Source organism: Aulonocara stuartgranti (assembly GCF_965226115.1).
Source record: "Aulonocara stuartgranti genome assembly, chromosome: 17".
Lineage (NCBI taxonomy): Eukaryota > Metazoa > Chordata > Actinopteri > Cichliformes > Cichlidae > Aulonocara > Aulonocara stuartgranti.
The window spans coordinates 4,768,983-4,788,912 of NC_138953.1; the positions used below are offsets into that span (position 1 = coordinate 4,768,983).

Genomic DNA, 19,930 nt, shown 5'->3' on the forward strand with positions numbered 1-19,930 from the left:
ACTCAAAAACAAAAGCTGAACAGACCACCTTGTATGCACAATCACAGTCCGCTTCTGTGTACACTGAATTCTTCCAGCCCTCAGACTTTTGTCCAGGCCAAAAAGGAAGTGCTGCCATATTTCACAGTCAGTGGTGAGCTGAGCAAAATTCAGTAGCAGATAAAAATGTTGGTGAACATTAAGTTACAGGACATGTAGGTGAAGGTAACACGTGAGACAATCTAAACACAGAATGTAACATTTCATTAACAAGGGGATGATGAAATGAACATAAAACATTTGGATTCATAAAACATATAGACGTTAATAATGGCTGTATGTGTGATGTTTGTGCAATGTTTTGTTCAGGTTGGCCCACTTATTAAGGAGACGATAGGGGAAGATTTTGCATTAATCTAGGCAAATATTAAAAATTTGTGTTTTGCCTGGTTTTTATCGTCTCACTGAAATTATGCAACTGTACTTCCCTGATGGCAAGTTTCTTATCTGATTCATCAAGTATCTGCAATAATACAAAGCACCGGGCAAGAATTATCATTGCCTGATGCAACAAAACGCCATATTTATGAGAGTCTATTACCCATCACAACCATTGCGACACAGTCACACATCAACACACGAAACCTGTGTGTGGTCTTACTAAGATGCTGCCAGCCTGAGGCTGTCTGAATCAAAGGTGTGACAATTTCAAAAGCCATGGGCTTTTGCCTTTGCACTTTATTTACAGTGAGGTAAATGTACACCACACATTAAATCTCCAAAAGTGCTCCCTCGACTCCCGTGACGTGTCTTCTCCCAAGTGCTGGTATCCCGTGCTCTCTGCCCCTGTGCCTTCACACACCCCGTGTGTCTTGCAGTCCTGTGTTCCACTGTCCTCATGGAGTCTAACTCAACGATCCTGCGCCGGAGGAAGCTCCATCGCTCTGTTAAGTAGCTCCCCCGACGATCCTGATCAGAAGCAGGTGTGTGGTAAGCTAGGCGTGACCAGCAGCTGGCAGGGCCACACCCATCAGGCCTGCAGGTGGCTGTCCTTCATCCTCCAGCCTCACACACATACACACACCAGCATTGAACACAAGAACACAGTGCAGCAAACATACATCCAATACACTAATAACAATAAAGGTCCACACTGTTCACGAACCCCGAGTCCCCGGAACCGGGTCCGTGACAGTCAGACTGTCTGCAATCATGCATCTTTTGCAAAATCTCATGTACCTGTCAAGATTTCTAAAGTTTGTGCATGAACATATAAGCATGTTTTTCTGTGTGCAGCATCTTCCTGTTTCAACACAAGCTTGTTCCAGATTAACAGCTTCAGTGAGCGTGAAGAGCAGGTGAAACAAAGTTCTTGGCAATTTCACTCACTGTGTTTTCTACGGGAATGATTAGCTTAGATATTTAAGACACATCAATCTATGGGCTTAAAGTGCCAAAACTTTTACATTAGGTATAGATCATTCACGATATTTCTTGCTCGTCTAAAATTCCTTGCTAAAGTGAGTGTTTGTCACTTGGCTATGTTTGCTAAAAAAAACCTTTTCCTTACCATAGAAACAGTTCTGTGATCACCTGCCGCTGTTTTCTTCCTTGAATGCTTACTCTTTTTAATATTGCCAAGCTAAGCAGCATATTTCTTTTTGTCACAATGTACTAAATCATTTTATGATTAATTTATTTTGTTTTTATAATCCAAGGATGTTTTCCACTTGCGCTAAGGTCTCCTTTAACCATGAAGTGGTTAAAATCCACCTACTCAGATTTATTCAGATAAATCTAATTTTCTAATTTTCTCTAGATTTGGACATGAAGTCCCTACAGACGTCTTGTATAATTGTTAAGGTTTTTTTCTTGAAAAGTTTCTGAATTATTTGTTTGTATAAGTCTTGTGATATAAGTGATGTCTTGTGATTTCTGTGTGTGTAACAGGTCATTACATTCTTCTATCACTGCTATAAAGAGAGAAGACATAGGTATTTAGATAGCAAACAGAAACCTCATACAACATGGTAGGAAGCGACATCAATCACACAATCCCGGTGCTAAACTTACAGTCGCTCTAAAAGCTACTTTTAACAGCTCATTTGTTGCAAAGTAGCACCGCCTGTTTTATTTCACATCAGAAACCCTTCCTGATGCAACCCCAGGGAATTTGTTTCTCTGGCTAGAATCAAACCAGCAACCTACATAGCCACTGCAATACAAGGGCAAGAGTCCCAAAATATTCTAATTTCATTGAAAGCAAAAGTTCAACTTTATTTTGTTATACAGTTATACAGATATAAAATAATGTTTTGCACCATAAAAGCTGCTCCCAAAGAACACAGTACATGTCTCAGCATGGTATGCAGTCTGTCCTTAAGCTTTTCGGGAAAATGGCACCAAATGACCAGAATCTGAAAGTCGCATCCTTAAGAAATAGGAAAAGATTCAGGACCGACCTGACACAGAACATGTGACTCTTCAGCTTGTCTATCACTAAAGCCTCATCAGAAATGCTCTCAGTAGAAGGGTGGCTGACTTTTGTACAATACTGTATGTGTGAGGGCAACTAATACTCACACTAATACCTCATACGACAGAGAACCTATAGAGAACTCACTATCAATTGCATATCTACTTGGCAGTCAGGGAAGAATAATAAATCATTCTATCTGATACACACAAAAAACTACTCACATTTTTTGGCTTTCTCCAAAATCAATAAATCTTTTAAAAAAATCTCTTGTCATTTCACATACTTTAAACCCACAACCCCACCCCATTTTTCTTTAAAGGACGTTAAAGCTCACATTTGTAGATTTGTCTTCATCAAGCTCTTACCTGTCAAAACTTTGACTTACGTGTCAATGACCGCAAGAAGCAGAATAAAAAGCTTGTGGAATAAAGCAGTGGTATTCTGCAGTATGCTGATGATGTACTTGGCTCACACGAGAGCGAGCCGCTCTGAATGCAAAGGGTAAGTTGCTTCTTCAGGTGAAAGAGTTCAAGATTTGCTTGAACTGATGTAGCATCTGAAATGATGCCCCTTTATCCAGCCTGTTTAGGTGGATAAATTGGCGTCATTTCTGTTAAGAGGGACTGTAGTATAATAGGGGATCTTAAGGCTAATCTAACAATTTACTGCTCAGGCACTCAGTTATGGTCATGAGCTGTGTAAATAAAAGGGTGAGACAGCAATAAAACAGGCTGAAATATAGGCCGAAGTTCTTCACAGGGTGTCCAACATATACTATTTCTCCAACAATGTCTATAGAAAATGTTTTGAATTCCTTCTGTAAGAATCCTTAAATCTAAGATCTTACCTTCTATAGACCAGCGAACTTTCTCTGGTGTGTTGTCTTTTTGTCTGTGGTGTTCATTTTTAACCTTGAATTACACATGTCTGCTGTTAATGTCAGGTCTGCTAGCTACTTTTGCATATAGGGATACTGTATGTACTGCGTATAAAATCACAAATCTCCATGATGACTAAACAATTCTCGAGCTGTTAGACGTCTACTGTGTACTTCAACACAAGCCTCAATGGTGTTTTGTTTCATTTCTTCTCATTTGTTACACCCTTTCTTACTTCGCAGCCTAGAGGTTATGACAACTAAATACAAAACAAGCTGATAATCATTTGTTAATTTACTCAGAACAAACTCAGATTTTAAACCGTACTTGATCAACATCCGTTCAGTAACTGTGACATTGGCCTCATGAGTTTATCCTGCCTCAATTCAGACCCTGCTGACTTGGCATACTGTGATTATAAAAGCTTTAAAAGGACATTTGGAAAGAACTACTGCACAGACTGGCCTAACAACTATGAGCACTTCCTTTGTCCATCTTTAGAAAGAGGAACCAATCGAAATAAAGCCAGCTGTATCATGTTTGTTGGATTCTGAACCTGTCTGCAAACCGAAGTTTAATGCCTTTTGTAATATATTTTGATCATGAACTTTTAAACAAAATAATCCAGCACCAAAAGCAATATCCTGTTTTTCCATTTTGTTTGTGTCTAAAGCAGATTTTTAAAAACACATTAATTTATTTTATGGTTCCATTTATCACTGAGACTGATTTTTGGCTCAAGCATTATCCTAGAATACTTATTTAGGATAAGTGGCCTGGTTCACAGACAACAGAACATTTAGCCAATATTCATTTTAAATTAATGTGAATCACATGGGGTTTTTGTGGTTGTGCAGGGCAACAAGGCCCCAAAATCCTGCATTCCTGCTTTAACCAGTTCTCTGACTATATTCAGGGCACAGTACCATCTGAATGTCACATGAAAAATGTATTTTTGTTGAGCAATTATCCATTTGAGTGTGAAGTACAGTGCTCAAAGGCACGCGGAGAATTTCTTGTAAACATGCTACGTAGAAGCGATTCTTGTTTAAGGGGTGAAGGTTGGGCTAAGAAAAACTGCAAGTTTACAAAAAGATCCTCATGATAATCTCACCCTAAAACAGACTGGTAATGAGCGATGGCTTTGTCACAGTGACACAGAAGCTCTGGTGACATGTAGATGAATGTGAGGGTTCCTCAGAAACTTCCCCGAGGGCTTAGCTATTTCTTCTTGTCCTAACATGCTTCGTTAATAATTTAGAGCATGTCACAGTGCAGTAACTTAGTGGTAACCAGCTCACAGTGAGTCAATAGTTTGGCGATTATGCCCGCCAGCTGAATGATTGCATCCCTGGGTTCTCACCTTCTTAGCAACTCGGGCAAAAAAATTAATTCACAAGAAAACCTTCAGTTTGGTCAAACTGCAATATATGAGCAGTAGTGCTTTGATACAATAAAGGAAAACTGAGTGGAAATTGGCATATTAACCCGTTCTCAAAATTCTATGGGACAATTCGTCATCACGTCACACGTAGGCTATTCTAAACTAGTAACCAAAATTGATGGCCTATTTGAGTTTTTCATACACTCCTTAACTCGCTCATCATTCCGGTCACTACATCGGTCCTATGTCACATGCCAACATATATCAATTTCCTGTCCTCTGTGAAAACAGACAGGCACCAATGTTTTCGGTAATCTATACGAGGACGTGAAAGTACAGTGACCCTGAAAATTCAAATGCGTCATATAATACTGTTTAGTGTTAGCTTGTCACATCTGCAGCTTGTCCGGTATGTTACTGTTTCCCCCAAAACACTTCCATTGTGTTCCAAGACACACAAGCTGAAACGTCAAGACTGGGCCAAGAAATATCTCAAGACTGGTTTTTCTAAGGTTTTATGGACTGATGAAATGAGAGTGAGTCTTGATGGGTCAGATGGATGGGCCCGTAGCTGGATTGGTAAAGGGCAGAGAGCTCCAGTCCGACTCAGACGCCAGCAAGGTGGAGGTGGAGTACTGGTTTGGGCTGGTATCATCAAAGATGAGCTTGTGGGGCCTTTTCGGGTTGAGGATGGAGTCAAGCTCAACTCCCAGTCCTACTGCCAGTTTCTGGAAGACACCTTCTTCAAGCAGTGGTACAGGAAGAAGTCTGCATCCTTCAAGAAAAACATGATTTTCATGCAGGACAATGCTCCATCACACGTGTCCAAGTACTCCACAGCGTGGCTGGCAAGAAAGGGTATAAAAGAAGAAAAACTAATGACATGGCCTCCTTGTTCACCTGATCTGAACCCCATTGAGAACCTGTGGTCCATCATCAAATGTGAGATTTACAAGGAGGGAAAACAGTACACCTCTCTGAACAGTGTCTGGGAGGCTGTGGTTGCTGCTGCACGCAATGTTGATGGTGAACAGACCAAAACACTGACAGAATCCATGGATGGCGGGCTTTTGAGTGTCCTTGCAAAGAAAGGTGGCTATATTGGTCACTGATTTGTTTTTGTTTTGTTTTTGAATGTCAGAAATGTATATTTGTGAATGTGGAGATGTTATATTGGTTTCACTGGTAAAAATAAATAATTGAAATGGGTATATATTTGCTTTTTGTTAAGTTGCCTAATAATTATGCACAGTAATAGTCACCTGCACACACAGATATCCCCCTAAAATAGCTAAAACTAAAAACAAACTAAAAACTACTTCCAAAAACATTCAGCTTTGATATTAATGAGTTTTTTGGGTTCATTGAGAACATGGTTGTTGTTCAATAATAAAATTATTCCTCAAAAATACAACTTGCCTAACAATTCTGCACTCCCTGTAGAGGAGCACAGAGCAGACACACAGTCTCCATATCAGTCCAGCAGCTGAAAAAGTGGTCACTCACTGACAGCACCTCATTAAAGCAGCCTCATTTACTAGAGTCAGGGCTTTTATGGTAGTCATTATGAGAGCAGGGGTAAGATTAATTTCTCACGTTCATTTTTATTTTTTTTATGCACAAGTGTTTACAGGCCAGTCACACAGAGTTTTGGTCTAATGAAAAGTGGAAGAAAAACTCAAAGGTTAAGTGAATGGCATCTTAAGGAAGTGATGTCAAATACCAAATTGCTGAGGTTTTGACTTGTATAAACAGTTTCATTTAAAAAAAAAAAAAAAAGGACGCCAGCAAATATTACTGTATAGAGTATCCAGATGTGTTATTAAATGGTGTTATCTTTTTTTTGGGGGGGGGGTCTTTGCAAGCTCTGGATCTGCAAGCCACCATACAACCCACATCACCCCCAGCTTCTCCTTTTCATGCTGCTGTAAACAGAGCCATACCACTAACATAAATTACTACAGGTGGAAATAATAATCTTCTTGTAATGATAGTCGTTTTAGCTGTTTCAGTTTGCTACAGCATTAAGAAGTGGGAGACTGATGGGAAAAGGCTGAACAGCTTCTTAGAAATATACATGTTCTATTTTGGAGCCATAGCTCAAGGCTGTGCAAGAGCTAAAGGTTTCTTTGAATAAAGACTCTACTTAATTCATTAAGGAGCATTTCAGATATGTTCCGGGGACACAGGAATATTGTGATGAAGCTCTAATAAAAAGTGTTTGCTGTTAAAAACAAATATGATCATCTTTGTCCCCACATGACTGTCATCTGTGTGTGAGTTTGCAGCAGCATTGCAGTGATACTTTTGAATGGGCCTGCAAACAACTGCGATGTAGTAAGAACAAAGAAATGTGTGTGTCAGTCCACGTGCTTGTCTTTTCTGAGCCAGTGATTACAAGGTGACATTGCTGTGCGTCTTCCTCCCCACCTTCCAACAGCTACATGAACTGGGCAAAATATTGCTGATGGGAACATGTCAACTCTTTTTGTTTGGGTCCACCTGTCAGCTAATTACTCTCTATTCTTTCCTTTTCCTCTTCTCCTCTCCCTCTAAGACATTGCAATATTAGCTGATGGCTTAGTGAACATGCTTGTGTCCTTTCGGCAGCACTTGCATATATAAAGAAATATCTAGACATGTCCTTCAAAGTTTTGCTTAATCTTAAAGATATTAATCGCATTCTCACAATCACACTGTAGCTGATGAGCATGCAGCAAGTTAGTTTAATTGCTCTTTCTTCAGCCACTCACTACACACAACTTTGGTATTTATGGTCATTCCAAAATATGACTTTTCGGAAAATGTTAAATTTTAAATTCTCTCTTTAAAAGTTTTTTGTTGTTGTTGTTGTTTTTAAGTTTGATGGATCCATGACTTTACAAAGCAGAGATGGGGAAATGAAAAGCTGAAACGTGTTAGCTTAAATTTTGCCCAACTGCTAACGACTGTAGAGCGCTGTTCATATGAGGAACTTTATTAATACGTGTAAGGGTCTTTCAGCTTTGTTTGTAGAGAAAGTCATGTGGTGATGAAAAATCTGCTTTTGGTGCAAATGCATAAATTTACACACGAATTTTAAAAATATATAGTCCACAGTCGTAGTTAATAAAGAAAGACTCCAAGAGATGACAGAAAACAGAGTTCTGTCTTTTTATAATTTGACAATGAAAGGCAACATCATGACTAAGTTCACTTGTTTCTTACAGCCAAGCCCTCTGTCACATAGGCCTAACCCATAATTAAGTATAATGCTAAACAATTTGACCTTAAGGATCTCTGTAATTAGTCATCGCTCGTTAGTATATGACAGTGATGCAAGACTGTTTAATAAGCAGCAGCGTGTTTTCTCCTGGTAAAATGTTAACCATCCAATTACAAAACTGCCTCTCCACCAAATAACATCTAAACTAAATTTTATTCTACATTTCTGCAAAGCAACTGATAGTTTCATGTTTTCTTTACATGATCGTTATCATTAGTTTAATGTGTTTATAAAGGACAAAGACACTTTTTGGGGACACAACCATGAATGCATGTATGGGAGTGAGGTTTTTATTATGCAAATGAATGTTACAGGCATTTTTTATGTCAAAGGACAATTATGGGACTTCTAAAAAAACATGTTATACATGCTGCGGCGTGTTATTTCCCGTAATGTGCTCAGTTAGAGACACGTACATACATGCACACTGGCTGTTATTTACACTGTTGAAATGTTCAAGTTTTCAGAAACATTTTTAACTAGTTAACATTAGTCTGAAGTCCTAACATTCCCCCAAAGAAAACTACGCACCCTTTCCCTTGGTGCATGTTGTCCATGGAGACTTTTATAACCCCTGCCCATTTGGAGCTAGGAATAGCCCCCAGCGGTGGTTTTTAAAGATTTTGTCCTTCTCTTAATGGCTGAGGTTCATGAGGTAGAGCAGGTCATCTGTTAAGAAGGTCAGTGCTTCAATCCTTGACTGCTCCAATCTACATGCCAAAGTATCCTTGGACAACATACTGAAACCTTAGTTATTGCCAATGTGTTCACCATAATGTGAATTTTAAAAAGCAGAACTCAGATTTGGAAAAAAGTGCATGGGTTAATGAGACATCGTAGAAAGCACCGTGAGTGCTCGAGTAGAAAAGCATTATATAAGAACCAGTCAATTTGCTAGTGTTACTATTCAGGTCTTAAACCTGTCAAAGTGTGAATTGGTTTTCAAAAGGCATCATGGCAAAACTGGCTCTGTATAAATAGGAAAGAGGTTGTCGTTAGCTGTAGGGTATAACTTGACAAGCTTTGTAGAAAAGCTTTTATTATGATTTCTAACCCAAGTTTTAAACGCAGGTAAACATTAGTGATAACCCTTATAGCAGACAAGTCTGGCCCGGATCTGGTGTCAAGCTGACACTGTTGGCTGACTTCTGGCATGGTAAGTGGTATGTCATCCAGATGGGCCAGGCCTGGCGTAGGTGGCACTGTTTATGTGATGACATGCCACATCTGTCCCGATTGTGGTTTGATTTATGCGGCCCAGGCTCATAGAAAACAGGTCTGGCCTGGATCCGGCATCAAGCTGGCACTTCTGACTGACTGGTGTCATGGCAGGGTGTATGTCAACCAGATGTGGGCCAGGTCTGGCAATGATGGCAATATTTATGTTATTTATGTTAGTGGTTTGATACCTGGCTCCTCCACTCTGTATGAATGTTGTTAGGAAGCACTCAGTTTAAAGAAAGTGTGTGATTGGGTGAATGTGGCATGCTGTATAGAGCACTTTGAGTAATCTGCTAGAGTAGAAAAGTGCTATGTGAGATTCACTGTCTGAACAGAGTTTTGTCATGTTACTTTTGCACTATTATGTTGTTATTACATGGCTTGTTTAAGGTACACATTAGGCTGACATCTGGGGCCAGAGCTGAAACTGTTCTGGGCCAGCGCAGGGCCAACAGTGTGTCTGCAACTGGCTTTGTGCTGGCCCATGTGTGGGCCACCTCTGGCAAACCAGATCTGGGCCACCAAAGGGCCATCATTCTTTGCGGTATGTGGGCCATGTGTAAGCACATTGTGTGGGCCAGATCCGGGCCACACCAATTTTGCTATGTGGGATATATTTCTGTTTGACTATCTTTTCACTCTGAAAAGGAATAAAACTTCAAATCAATCAAGTCCTGAGTTTTAGGAGGACAGAACTTTCATTTATAGTATCTTCTTCTTCTTTTTCTGTCATTGCAGATCTTACAGGTGAATCTAGTGATGTCCATCCTGCTGTATGTGATGGTCCTCGTGTACCTCTATGGTATTCAGGCAACCAACATGGGTAGCAGTCAACAGGAGCAGCAGCCAAGTCCAGACCCTTTAAACTCTCTCATAATCCAGCTACTTCAGGCTGACCTAACAAGGGGGAAGACCAGAGGGAACCAGAGCGAGCAGGGGAAAAGCAGAGACACTGAGCCGCGGGACACTCTGCCTCCCGTCAAGATTGAAAACTTTCCTTTGGAGGACAAAGGAGATGCAGAGGAGTGGCTAGAAACGCGTCACAGTGATGATTTTCTGATGGATCAGCCGGTGATGCTGTTGAACTTGGACATCCTTAGGCAACACAAGCGCTATAACTCACCGCGAGTGCTACTGAGCGACCGGCCTCCACTGCAGCCACCGCCATTGTACCTTTCTGATAATTTTGTGAGCAGTGTACCGGTCTTAGGGGCAGCAGGAAACAAGACACGAAAGAAGCGTCACACTGAGCACAAGAGCTACCGGGGGGAATATTCTGTTTGTGACAGTGTGAGCGACTGGGTGATGAATAAAACGTTAGCATACGACATCAAGGGACAGCGCGTGACTGTTCTGGCCAAGTTTAAAACCAGTGCCACAAAAGACATCAGACAGTTCTTTTATGAGACACACTGTCGGACCTCCAAGCCTGTCAAGGATGGCTGCAGGGGCATTGACGACAAGAACTGGAACTCACAGTGCAAGACGGCGCAGTCGTATGTTCGAGCACTGACACAGTTTCAAGATCAAGTGAGCTGGAGGTGGATACGCATAAACACTTCCTGTGTCTGTGCATTGTCAAAGAAACGTCGCAGGACGTAAGAGACTTGTTGGGAATTCTACTTCCTGTATAGGATTTTATTTCCTGCTCACAGTGCTTCCCATCACAGGATTATGTGTCATGCCGGTGACCAGCAAAAATCTGCTATAAAGTGATGCTTCTACTGAAGAATCTTAGGTCCATTTAAATGATATTTCAACATTAATGTGCTGCTCTAAATCCAAACGCTGGTGCAGCACTGAGGAACTCACTTAAGGGGATGGGTGGGGGGAGGGAGGCAATAAGTGTGTGAGAGAGAACTGTATATATAAATTATTTAAATTATAAAAAATGCATGTAGTTTATACATGTTTATCTATCTATATATGATCTATGACTATATTTGTGTTATTTATTGAAATAAGTCTTCTTCAAAAGGATAAAATGTTTATAAAAAGGAACAAAACAATCTAGGAACTCATTCAGAGACTGTAATACTGAGATGGGCTGCAAAGGTGCTTCACAGTAAGACTTTATGTGTGCCTTGACCAGTGTGGCTCCAGAGCTGAGCAATAGGACGTGGTAACTCACAGACAGCATTTGCTGCAAATGGTTTGGTGAGTGAACCTAAAAAAATGACAGAACAGCAGGGACCTACTGACCAATATGGAGCCCAAATTCTGACCGATTTGACATTTGTGATCATAGACATGTACACTGCATTCACAATTGACACTACTTTTATGATGTAATGCACAGCAAGCCCATTCTTTCATATGGGAGACAATTTTGACCAATAAAAAAAACTTCTTGTGGAACCTGCTGGCAGTGACTGGAGATTCAAGATTCACAGACCACCTTGGCTTTGTTCACCAATTTTTAATCTCAACTGGTATCTTGAGCTGTTTTTGTTTCTTCCTTTTAATAAAAATGTATATTTCTTAAAGTTGGAACATTTTCATTATTTAAATGCTAATATGAAACGCTTCCAGTTTTTCTGACTTATACCATTATTTACCTCTTTACAACAAATGCAGCCAACGACAAAACCAACAATGGATTGATTCCAGTAAAAGGAAATGTCTGTGTCGCCAAACCAGTTACGGCTCCCCTGGATCTTTATCAGATTGTTACATTGAGTAACATTGTTGAGTACAGCTGAAACTATGGTGAACCACTGTTACAGACAATTATTCAGCCTTTTTATAAAAGAAAAATTACAACATATTTTTAGGACACACTTTAAGGATGATTGTCTTAAGTTAGCTATTGAGTGTCACAAACTGGAACCTAAATCACATGTATGGTTAGCTTTTGTATTGTCTTAATAAAAGCAAGCCTATAGATTTTTACTATCCTTGTCTTTATATCAGAGCTAGTTTGCAAATTTTCCAGTTCAATGGATATTTTACTCTACTACAGTAACTTGAAATGACTCGAATTTCAAAACGATCAGCATTTTTAATATATAAATTTAAATTAAATTGTATGAAAAAGAACAAAAAAACAATTATTTTATCCAAAAACAGATCTTTTTTTTTTTTTTAGTTCTAACCTAACTAACCTCAACTAATTTATTTTTAATGCCAGATTCTAACCAAGTTATTGGTAATGCCTAAACGTTTTGTTGTTGTTGTTGTTGTTGTTGTTTTTTAAGCATTTGATTAAAAATGATACAAAGGATATGTTAAAATGATCTGACATGTATGACACAAATTTTGGTGTCTGTGTATCTAAACTGCAAAATGACTGACCAATCCCTCCAAACTGAAAAATATGCATTTTGTGTAATTAGACACAAATCAGTGCACACAAGACAGACTAATGTCGAGAGAGGGGGAAAGAAAGGGGTTTAGTAAAGGTTTAATAAATGGTTATTGCTTTCACTAATGACATGTTTTACATTTCCTTTGCAGCAGAGAGAGAGAACAAAGGTATCAAAGCTTCATCTGGTGGGGTCAATGTTCAGATTTTAACAATATGGACATTAAAAGTTTAAAAAAATGTATCTGTTTACTTTAAGCCGTTTTACTCAAATTGCAGAACAAAATTTATAAGGTAGTCAAAATTATTTGTTAAAGAACTGAAACAAAAAAAGATGCAGGTCCAAATATCTAAAGAATCAACTTAAGTGTCACAATGGATGAAATCGTAATGATATGACAAATGCAGGATAAAATTATCTGATACTTATCACCATATGATATCATCTATAGTATTCAGAGGCTGGAAAAACAGTCATTGCAGAGGCTGTATTAAGGGGCAAAAACTTAAGATCAAAATATTTTAAGTCATTATTTCCTTAGACTAAACATAGGGTAATTATAGGAACAGTTGATACAAACAATCTGCAGCCTTGATGCTGAAAATAATAAACAGGAGATCAGTACAGACAGAATGGCACCAAAACAAGGGCATGAAAAAATCAAATCAAGCAACGCTACAGAAACAGACCGGAGGCAACGTGATTATCAAAAATGTGACTCAGTCATTATCAAATTCTTGTGCGGTCACTGCAGACAGGAACGTGTATACTAAAGCTAAAAGTATGTTGTGTGAAATCATAATGATTCAGATGATAAGAAAGAGATTCCACCTCAAGAAGCATACGCTGTGAGAGTACAGGGTGGGCTATTTATTATGTTACGTTGAAACCAAGCACACCATTGTTTTTCTTGTGACATTACCAATAAGTTTGATGTGTCACATGGCCCTCTTCCTATTGAAAAAACAAAAGTTGAATCCAAGATGGCCGACTTCTAAATGGCCACCATGGTCACCACCCATCTAGAGGAGTTTGCCTCCTCACATATACTAATGTGCCAAAAACAGGACTTTAATATCACCAACCATTCCCATGTTATTATGGTGTATCCATATAAATGGCCCATCCTGTACATTACCTGTGGCTTGGACTCATTTTCTAGAGTAAACAATTCTGTAATGAAGCAATCCAACAGCTAAAGGGTCACAGCTGTTGATGCTAGGCTAAAAACTAGATGCTGCATACATTTTGTTTTTAAAGGTTTTTCTGTGGGACATGTAATATTACAATCTGATGTTTGAAACATAATTAAAGTGTAAGAGCCTTTTGCTGAAGATGCAATTGCACTTTAATGGTAAGGAAAGAGAAATGAGTGGTACAAAAATGTAAGAGATACCAATACAAAAACATGCCCACAAGCAGAAAGAAAGAAACACAAAGACGATAAGCAACATTTCTTTTAATGTTGTGATGAATAAAATGATTAAGCAGACTCCGTATAACAAAACAAAAAGGGTGGTAACTGATAATGCTGCATATATAGTGCACAGCGTATTCCAAAACTCCAAAAGAGAGCAGGGCAGAAAATCAACTAGGTGTGAAGACAAAGACAGGAAATAAAAACCAAAAAAAGTAACTTGAGAAAAACAGATATCAAAATAAAACAGGAAACAGTCAAAAGACAACCAAACAGCAAGACATGAAGACCAGCACTATAAACATGATGAAGAAATGATAAAAGAGAGACAGGAGCCCACAAGTTCTGGTGTTCTCTAAAGTTAACTGAAATAAATATATATATTATATTAGTGGATTAATATTGCACTTGCTGTCACTATTCTCATAACTGGCAAATGACGGATTATGATACACATAATACCCACTAATGCTGCCCTTCGAATTTCACACTGAAACTACAAAACTTTTCCTTCATTTGATATTTGTTCCAAGTATTGATAGGTGATACTGAGCTTGTACTGATGCTGAACATTCATCAAAAATAATTGACAGGCTAATATCATTACTTGAACTAATTATACATAATGTGGTCAATTTGAAATAAATGACTTGGAAAATGTACTGGTAGGTTTTAAAAGTCACAGATAACATAAGAAACACTACTATCAATTACCTTGACTGACCTTGATTTTTGCCCAAAAGGCACAGAAATTCAACTGAATATCATTCATTCAGCTCAACTTTATTTGATTCTAAAGGGCTTCTGGTGTTATAAATTGAAACTGTGTGAGTCATTATCAGATGTTTTCTGCAGCCAACTCCAGCACTGGTGGTGTGACTGTTTACTTCTGGTGACACTGGGTGTGCAGTGGGCTTTATGTAAAGGAAAAGAAAGGGTAATGAGATTAGAGTATTGAGAAAATTTACTTCCTATATCATTATTTCACCCCATCAAAACAAAGCGTGTGGTTGCTTAAACCCACCGTACTCTTAACACAAATACAGTACTGTGTTGTATTTTGCTTCCAAAGCGCAAGAATTTTGTGTACTTTTTTAAAGTGCTGTTGAGTATTAGTCCTCCAGGTTTTTGATCATTTTTATTTGGACACTTTGACTGTCTTTTTCACTCATTTTCTGTCTAGTCTTTATTTTTATCATTACCACACTCAAGGGATGAACCAGTGTTGTGTATAGATAAAAAAAAGACAACTTAACAAAAAAGCAATTTAAATGGTATCTTCGGGCATCTCTAGTAACAAAGATGCTGTTACTAGAGATGTTAAAAACATATCATTTGTTCTATTTTTTTAGCTGAATATATTAAAAATACAAAAAGAAAATTTGGTATATTTTAGCATGGAACAAAGTGTATCCTTAAAAAAAAGTGGACAAACCAAAAAGTGGCAGAGCTAAAAAACAAACAAACAAACAAGCAAACAAACAAACAAACAAACAAACAAACAAACAAACAAACAAACAAACAAACAAACAAACAAACAAAACTGTAAAAATTAGGGGGGAAAAATCTGGCAAATCAATTTGTTGAGTCATTACATTTGTAAACACTGTAGTATTGCACTGTTCTTCTTGCATTAGCAATACAGTCAAGGAAGGTTTGTACAACCCTTGAACCGTTTGGGGCATCTGTCAAAGAAGCTCAAAAACCTTTAAATGGTGTGCAGACTCCGCCCACTCAGCCGCCCGCTGGTGAATTAATCAGGTGAACCTAGTCCAAATAAAGTCATGAGGTCATCCACTGCAAATCCTTTCTCTCTAAACGTGTTCACTAAAAGTCCCAGCAGTTAGACTGCCAACGGTTACCCATCACCCTTCGGTAATTTGTTATTAATCAGTAGCAGGTGAAATAAGTGGAAAGAGGAGCGCCAGAATGTGTGACTTCTAATGACACTGGGTTTTACTGAGAGGTAAAGCTAGCTTAAGGAGATGTACATGCATGCAGAGCTGGGATCTGAGGCTGTAATCTCTTATTCTAAGAGCAGCTTACCACTTGTCAGGCTGCAGAGTAGAGCCGATCAGCAACACCTTGGTGCTTTTGTTCCTTGCCTTAGAGTCAGAGCTATAAGTACATCACCAACTTGACTAATCTGTGATGTCACAACAACGTACATCTAAGGATAATATTAGTAGGAGAACTTGGCAAAGGTAGCTGTAAGAGCAGCCAACATGATTACGTATTTGGAAGTACTAAGGAACCGCTAAGCAGTATCTGTTGCAAGTCGTAACACCTGTGTCTACTGAGGATAAATAAAAGTTTACATGCATTTTTTCCCACCCTGCAAGCTGTGATATTTTTCTCACAGAAAGAAAACCAGCATTTCAGGCGATTGCCACACTTATTGGAGAAAAGCAAGTAATGTAGTATTATTCCAAGATGGCGCCGGTGTACATGGCTTGCCGTCCTCGGCTATATCTGCTTCGCTGCTTTTTACCCTCTCTATGCTCTTTATGGACCTTGGCATTGTATCTTTTTATCCTTTTAGTTGTATGCTCATCTAATGGCTGTGCACTGATTACATACGACAGGAAAACACTTTTAAATCTAAGACTCTCTCATTCCTCTCGGCCTGATCCTTGCTGGAACCTGGGTGACGCCACCGCGCCCCGACCGGACCCTCCGACTGGACCCTCCGACCGGACCCTCCGACCGGACCCTCCGACCGGACCCTCCGACCGGCTTCCTCCACCTACCTATTCCGAATCTACACAAGAAACGCTATAGGAAACGCGGTAGAAGGAGCGGCAGTCGCGTTCGCCTCAGGGTCTACTTTAAAGCCAGAGCCACAGACATCGCTCCGACACGGCGTTTGCCGAAGCAACCTAAGTGTCCTATGACGCACCACCCGTGGCGACTTAGCCCCTAGGATACGGATGGTATTGCTTAATGTCAGGTCGCTGGTCAATAAGACCTTTCTCTTAAATGACTTCCTCTCCAATAATGGGATTGATGCTTTATTCCTGACTGAAACCTGGAGAGTTTATCCCTTTTACCGAATTTCTTCCATCGGACTGTGTCGCTTTTAGCTCACCAAGGTTTACTGGTAGGGGTGGCAGTGTAGCCTCGGTCTTTAAAAATTCTTATGCAGTTCGGCAGCTACCCTCACCTACCTACTCTAGCTTTGAAGTCCAATTATTGGAGATGACTGCATCCACGACCACACTCTGGTTTATCGACCACCTAAATATAGCAAATATTTTATCACGGACTTTGCTGATCTCCTAGGCTCCTTTCTTTTTAAGTATGGTTGTGTTCTCATTGCCGGTGACTTTAACATACACACTTGCTGTAAGGATGACCCATTTGCTAAAGACTTCCTTACTTTAACGGACTCTTTTAACCTGGCTCAGTGGGTTAATGACCGAACGCATGTTAAAGGACATACTTTGGACTTGGTTTTCTCATATGGTCTGGACATATGCTCTTGATCTTGATTCAATTCAATTCAATTTTATTTATATAGCGCCAAATCACAACATATGTCGCCTCAAGGCACTTCATAGATACAGAGAAAAACCCAACAATCATATGACCCCCTGAAGGCGGTCGCACTTTTCTCCTCTCCTCCTCTCCCTTAGCTTCCCTGCTTAGCCTCTTATGTCCTTGTCTAGTCTCGTGTTTTTTTGTATTACTTTTCCCTGGAACACTCTCTCACAGTCTGTTCTCTAAAACCTAAAAGAGGAATTATGGATTTGATCAACTGGTCCCTAAATGCAATTGACACCCCTTTCTCAACGAGAAGTTTGGGCTTGGGTGAGCCTGAGTGCTGAAGATATCTACCTATTCGGAACCATGGTAACAGGGTTCTGGCTGATCGGAGCTGGCTTGGCCCTGACTTATCGAAGAATTAAGAAAGTGGAACCGGCTGTTCAAACCCCCACAAGGCTGCCCGCTGGGATTGGAACAATGGGAAGAGGCGTGAGTTTCTCAAAATGGGCTCATTGAGTGCAGCACGGATAAGATCTTGGAAAGGCTTACGGCTGCCGTGAATACTCAGAATAAGATCTCTGAGTGCAGACTGGATACATCTTGAAAGGGCTCACTCCGAATAACATCTCTGAGCGCAAATTGGATACCATCTCGGTGAGGCACACTGTCAGAATCGGCTCTTTGAGCACAAGAATGACAACATCACAGAGCGCAAGTATGGCGAAGCTCGCGGCTCTCCAACGGGAGATTGAGAGACCAGTGTTGGACTGTAGAACTGCTTTGAAATTCATATGAGCTGTTCGCTCAAAAAAAAAAAAGCACCACCACTTCATGCGGATACCCTTTCGGCGCCAGATGCGGTCGCAAGCCTGGAGTCGAACAAAAACACCCTGATAACGTGTTGAGTCTGTTCCTTCCCATTCCATTCAAGGCCACCTGGGTTGGCTGGAAGACTGTTTACTTAGCCTAGCAGGGCGAAGGACACTGTCTCAGCTGAACTCTGGACACGCACACATACATATACACTGATATGCACACACTCATCCCCCCTCCCTTTCCAAACGCCTTCAATGCTTGTTCCCTCCTGAGCCCGTGCTGGAATGGTAGCGCTGGGCAGGATGGCTGCTGTGTTTGCTTCGGATTACTCCTCACCCCCCACCTGACCCTGTGGCTTAACACGTGTTCCATACTGTTGTGCTGTGGACATTTATGTGCTTTTTTGTGCAGAGGAGTTTTTTTGTTTCCTGTAGATGTCTCTTTTTTTTCCTCTTGTACTTTCCCATTGTAGTGTATATTTCAGTGTTATTTTTCTGTAATGCTACCGATCTCCGACCTGTATCCCCATGTGATGTCTGTGTTGTGTGTGTAAGGTCAGGGGTGGGTGGGGGGGGTGTCCTATTTCATTTCACTGCAGGGCAACCTGCACGTGGCGAATAAAGCCTTGATTGATTGATTGATTGATTGACATTTGTATCAAGACATTTGTATCAAGGATATAAGTGACGCTGGGATCTTGGATCATTTCCCAGCTATATTTGATACTGGCTTATGCACTAATGAACTACATCCTGCGGCTCCCCTTCGCCCGCTGCGTGTAATTAATGTTGAAGTGATGTCAAACTTCTCTATGTCTTTCTTGGATTCTGCATCTGTCACTCTCGACTGTTGTTCTTTTCGCTTGGTTGATGACTGTGCTAATACCTTGTTATCGCTACTTTCTTCAATCCTTGATACTGTTGCCCCCATTAAGATGAAGTGCCCTAGAGCCTACTCTCAGTGTTAGCTTAGTGACACTGCGCACGCTTTACATCACGTGTGTCGGCGTGCTGAGAGAAGGTGGAAAAGAAGATAAATTTCAGGTTTCTCATGACATGCTACGGACTTAAAATTCCAAAGTGCTGCTAAAACGGCCAAAGCGTCCTTCTTGTCCAAAATCATCCTGGCCAATGACCATAACCCCCGTACCTTATTTAAAATTTTTAACTCTGTGGTTAACCCATCACCGGACATGCCATTAATTTATTCTCAGGCTATTTTCAAATTCACTTTTTAGATAAGACCACATCTCTTAAGTCCCCCCTTCCCCCTTTTTTATATCCTCTCCCCATTCCTGAATGCATTTCAACTTTCCACCAGTTTGAGCCTGTGTCACTTTTGACTCTTAAGTGGCTAGTTGTTCAAATGAATAACACCAATACTGTGCTTGACATTCTTCTATCTCGCTTAGTATCCTATTTCTTATTAACTTTTCCTTGCTCTCCGGCTGTGCTCCTTTGGCCTTTAAGCATGCTGCAGTCCACCCGATTCTTAAAAAAAGAAACTCTGACTGTTATGACCGATCTCTAAGCTTTCGTTCTTGTCCAAGATCCTGGAGAGACTAGTTCTCTCCCAGCTCCAGGCGTACTTGGACACGAACAATATTGCTTAGAAATTTCAATCTGCCTTTAAGCCATTGCATAGCACTAAAACAGCGTTGGTTAGAGTTCTTAATGATATTCTTGCAATCACTGCTACTG

At 40.1% G+C, this 19,930-nt stretch overlaps 1 protein-coding gene across 1 annotated transcript in view; it reads left to right on the forward strand.

Annotated features, from left to right (window-relative positions):
* The window catches only part of ntf3 (neurotrophin 3), a 38,586-nt gene extending 26,894 nt beyond the window's left edge, over positions 1-11,692 (forward strand). The window contains exon 2 of the mRNA XM_082510414.1: positions 9,945-11,692. Coding sequence (XP_082366540.1) covers positions 9,945-10,808 — 864 coding nt within the window. The 3' untranslated portion in view covers positions 10,809-11,692. The remainder of the gene's footprint in view (positions 1-9,944) is intronic.
* Positions 11,693-19,930: the final 8,238 nt, after the last annotated feature.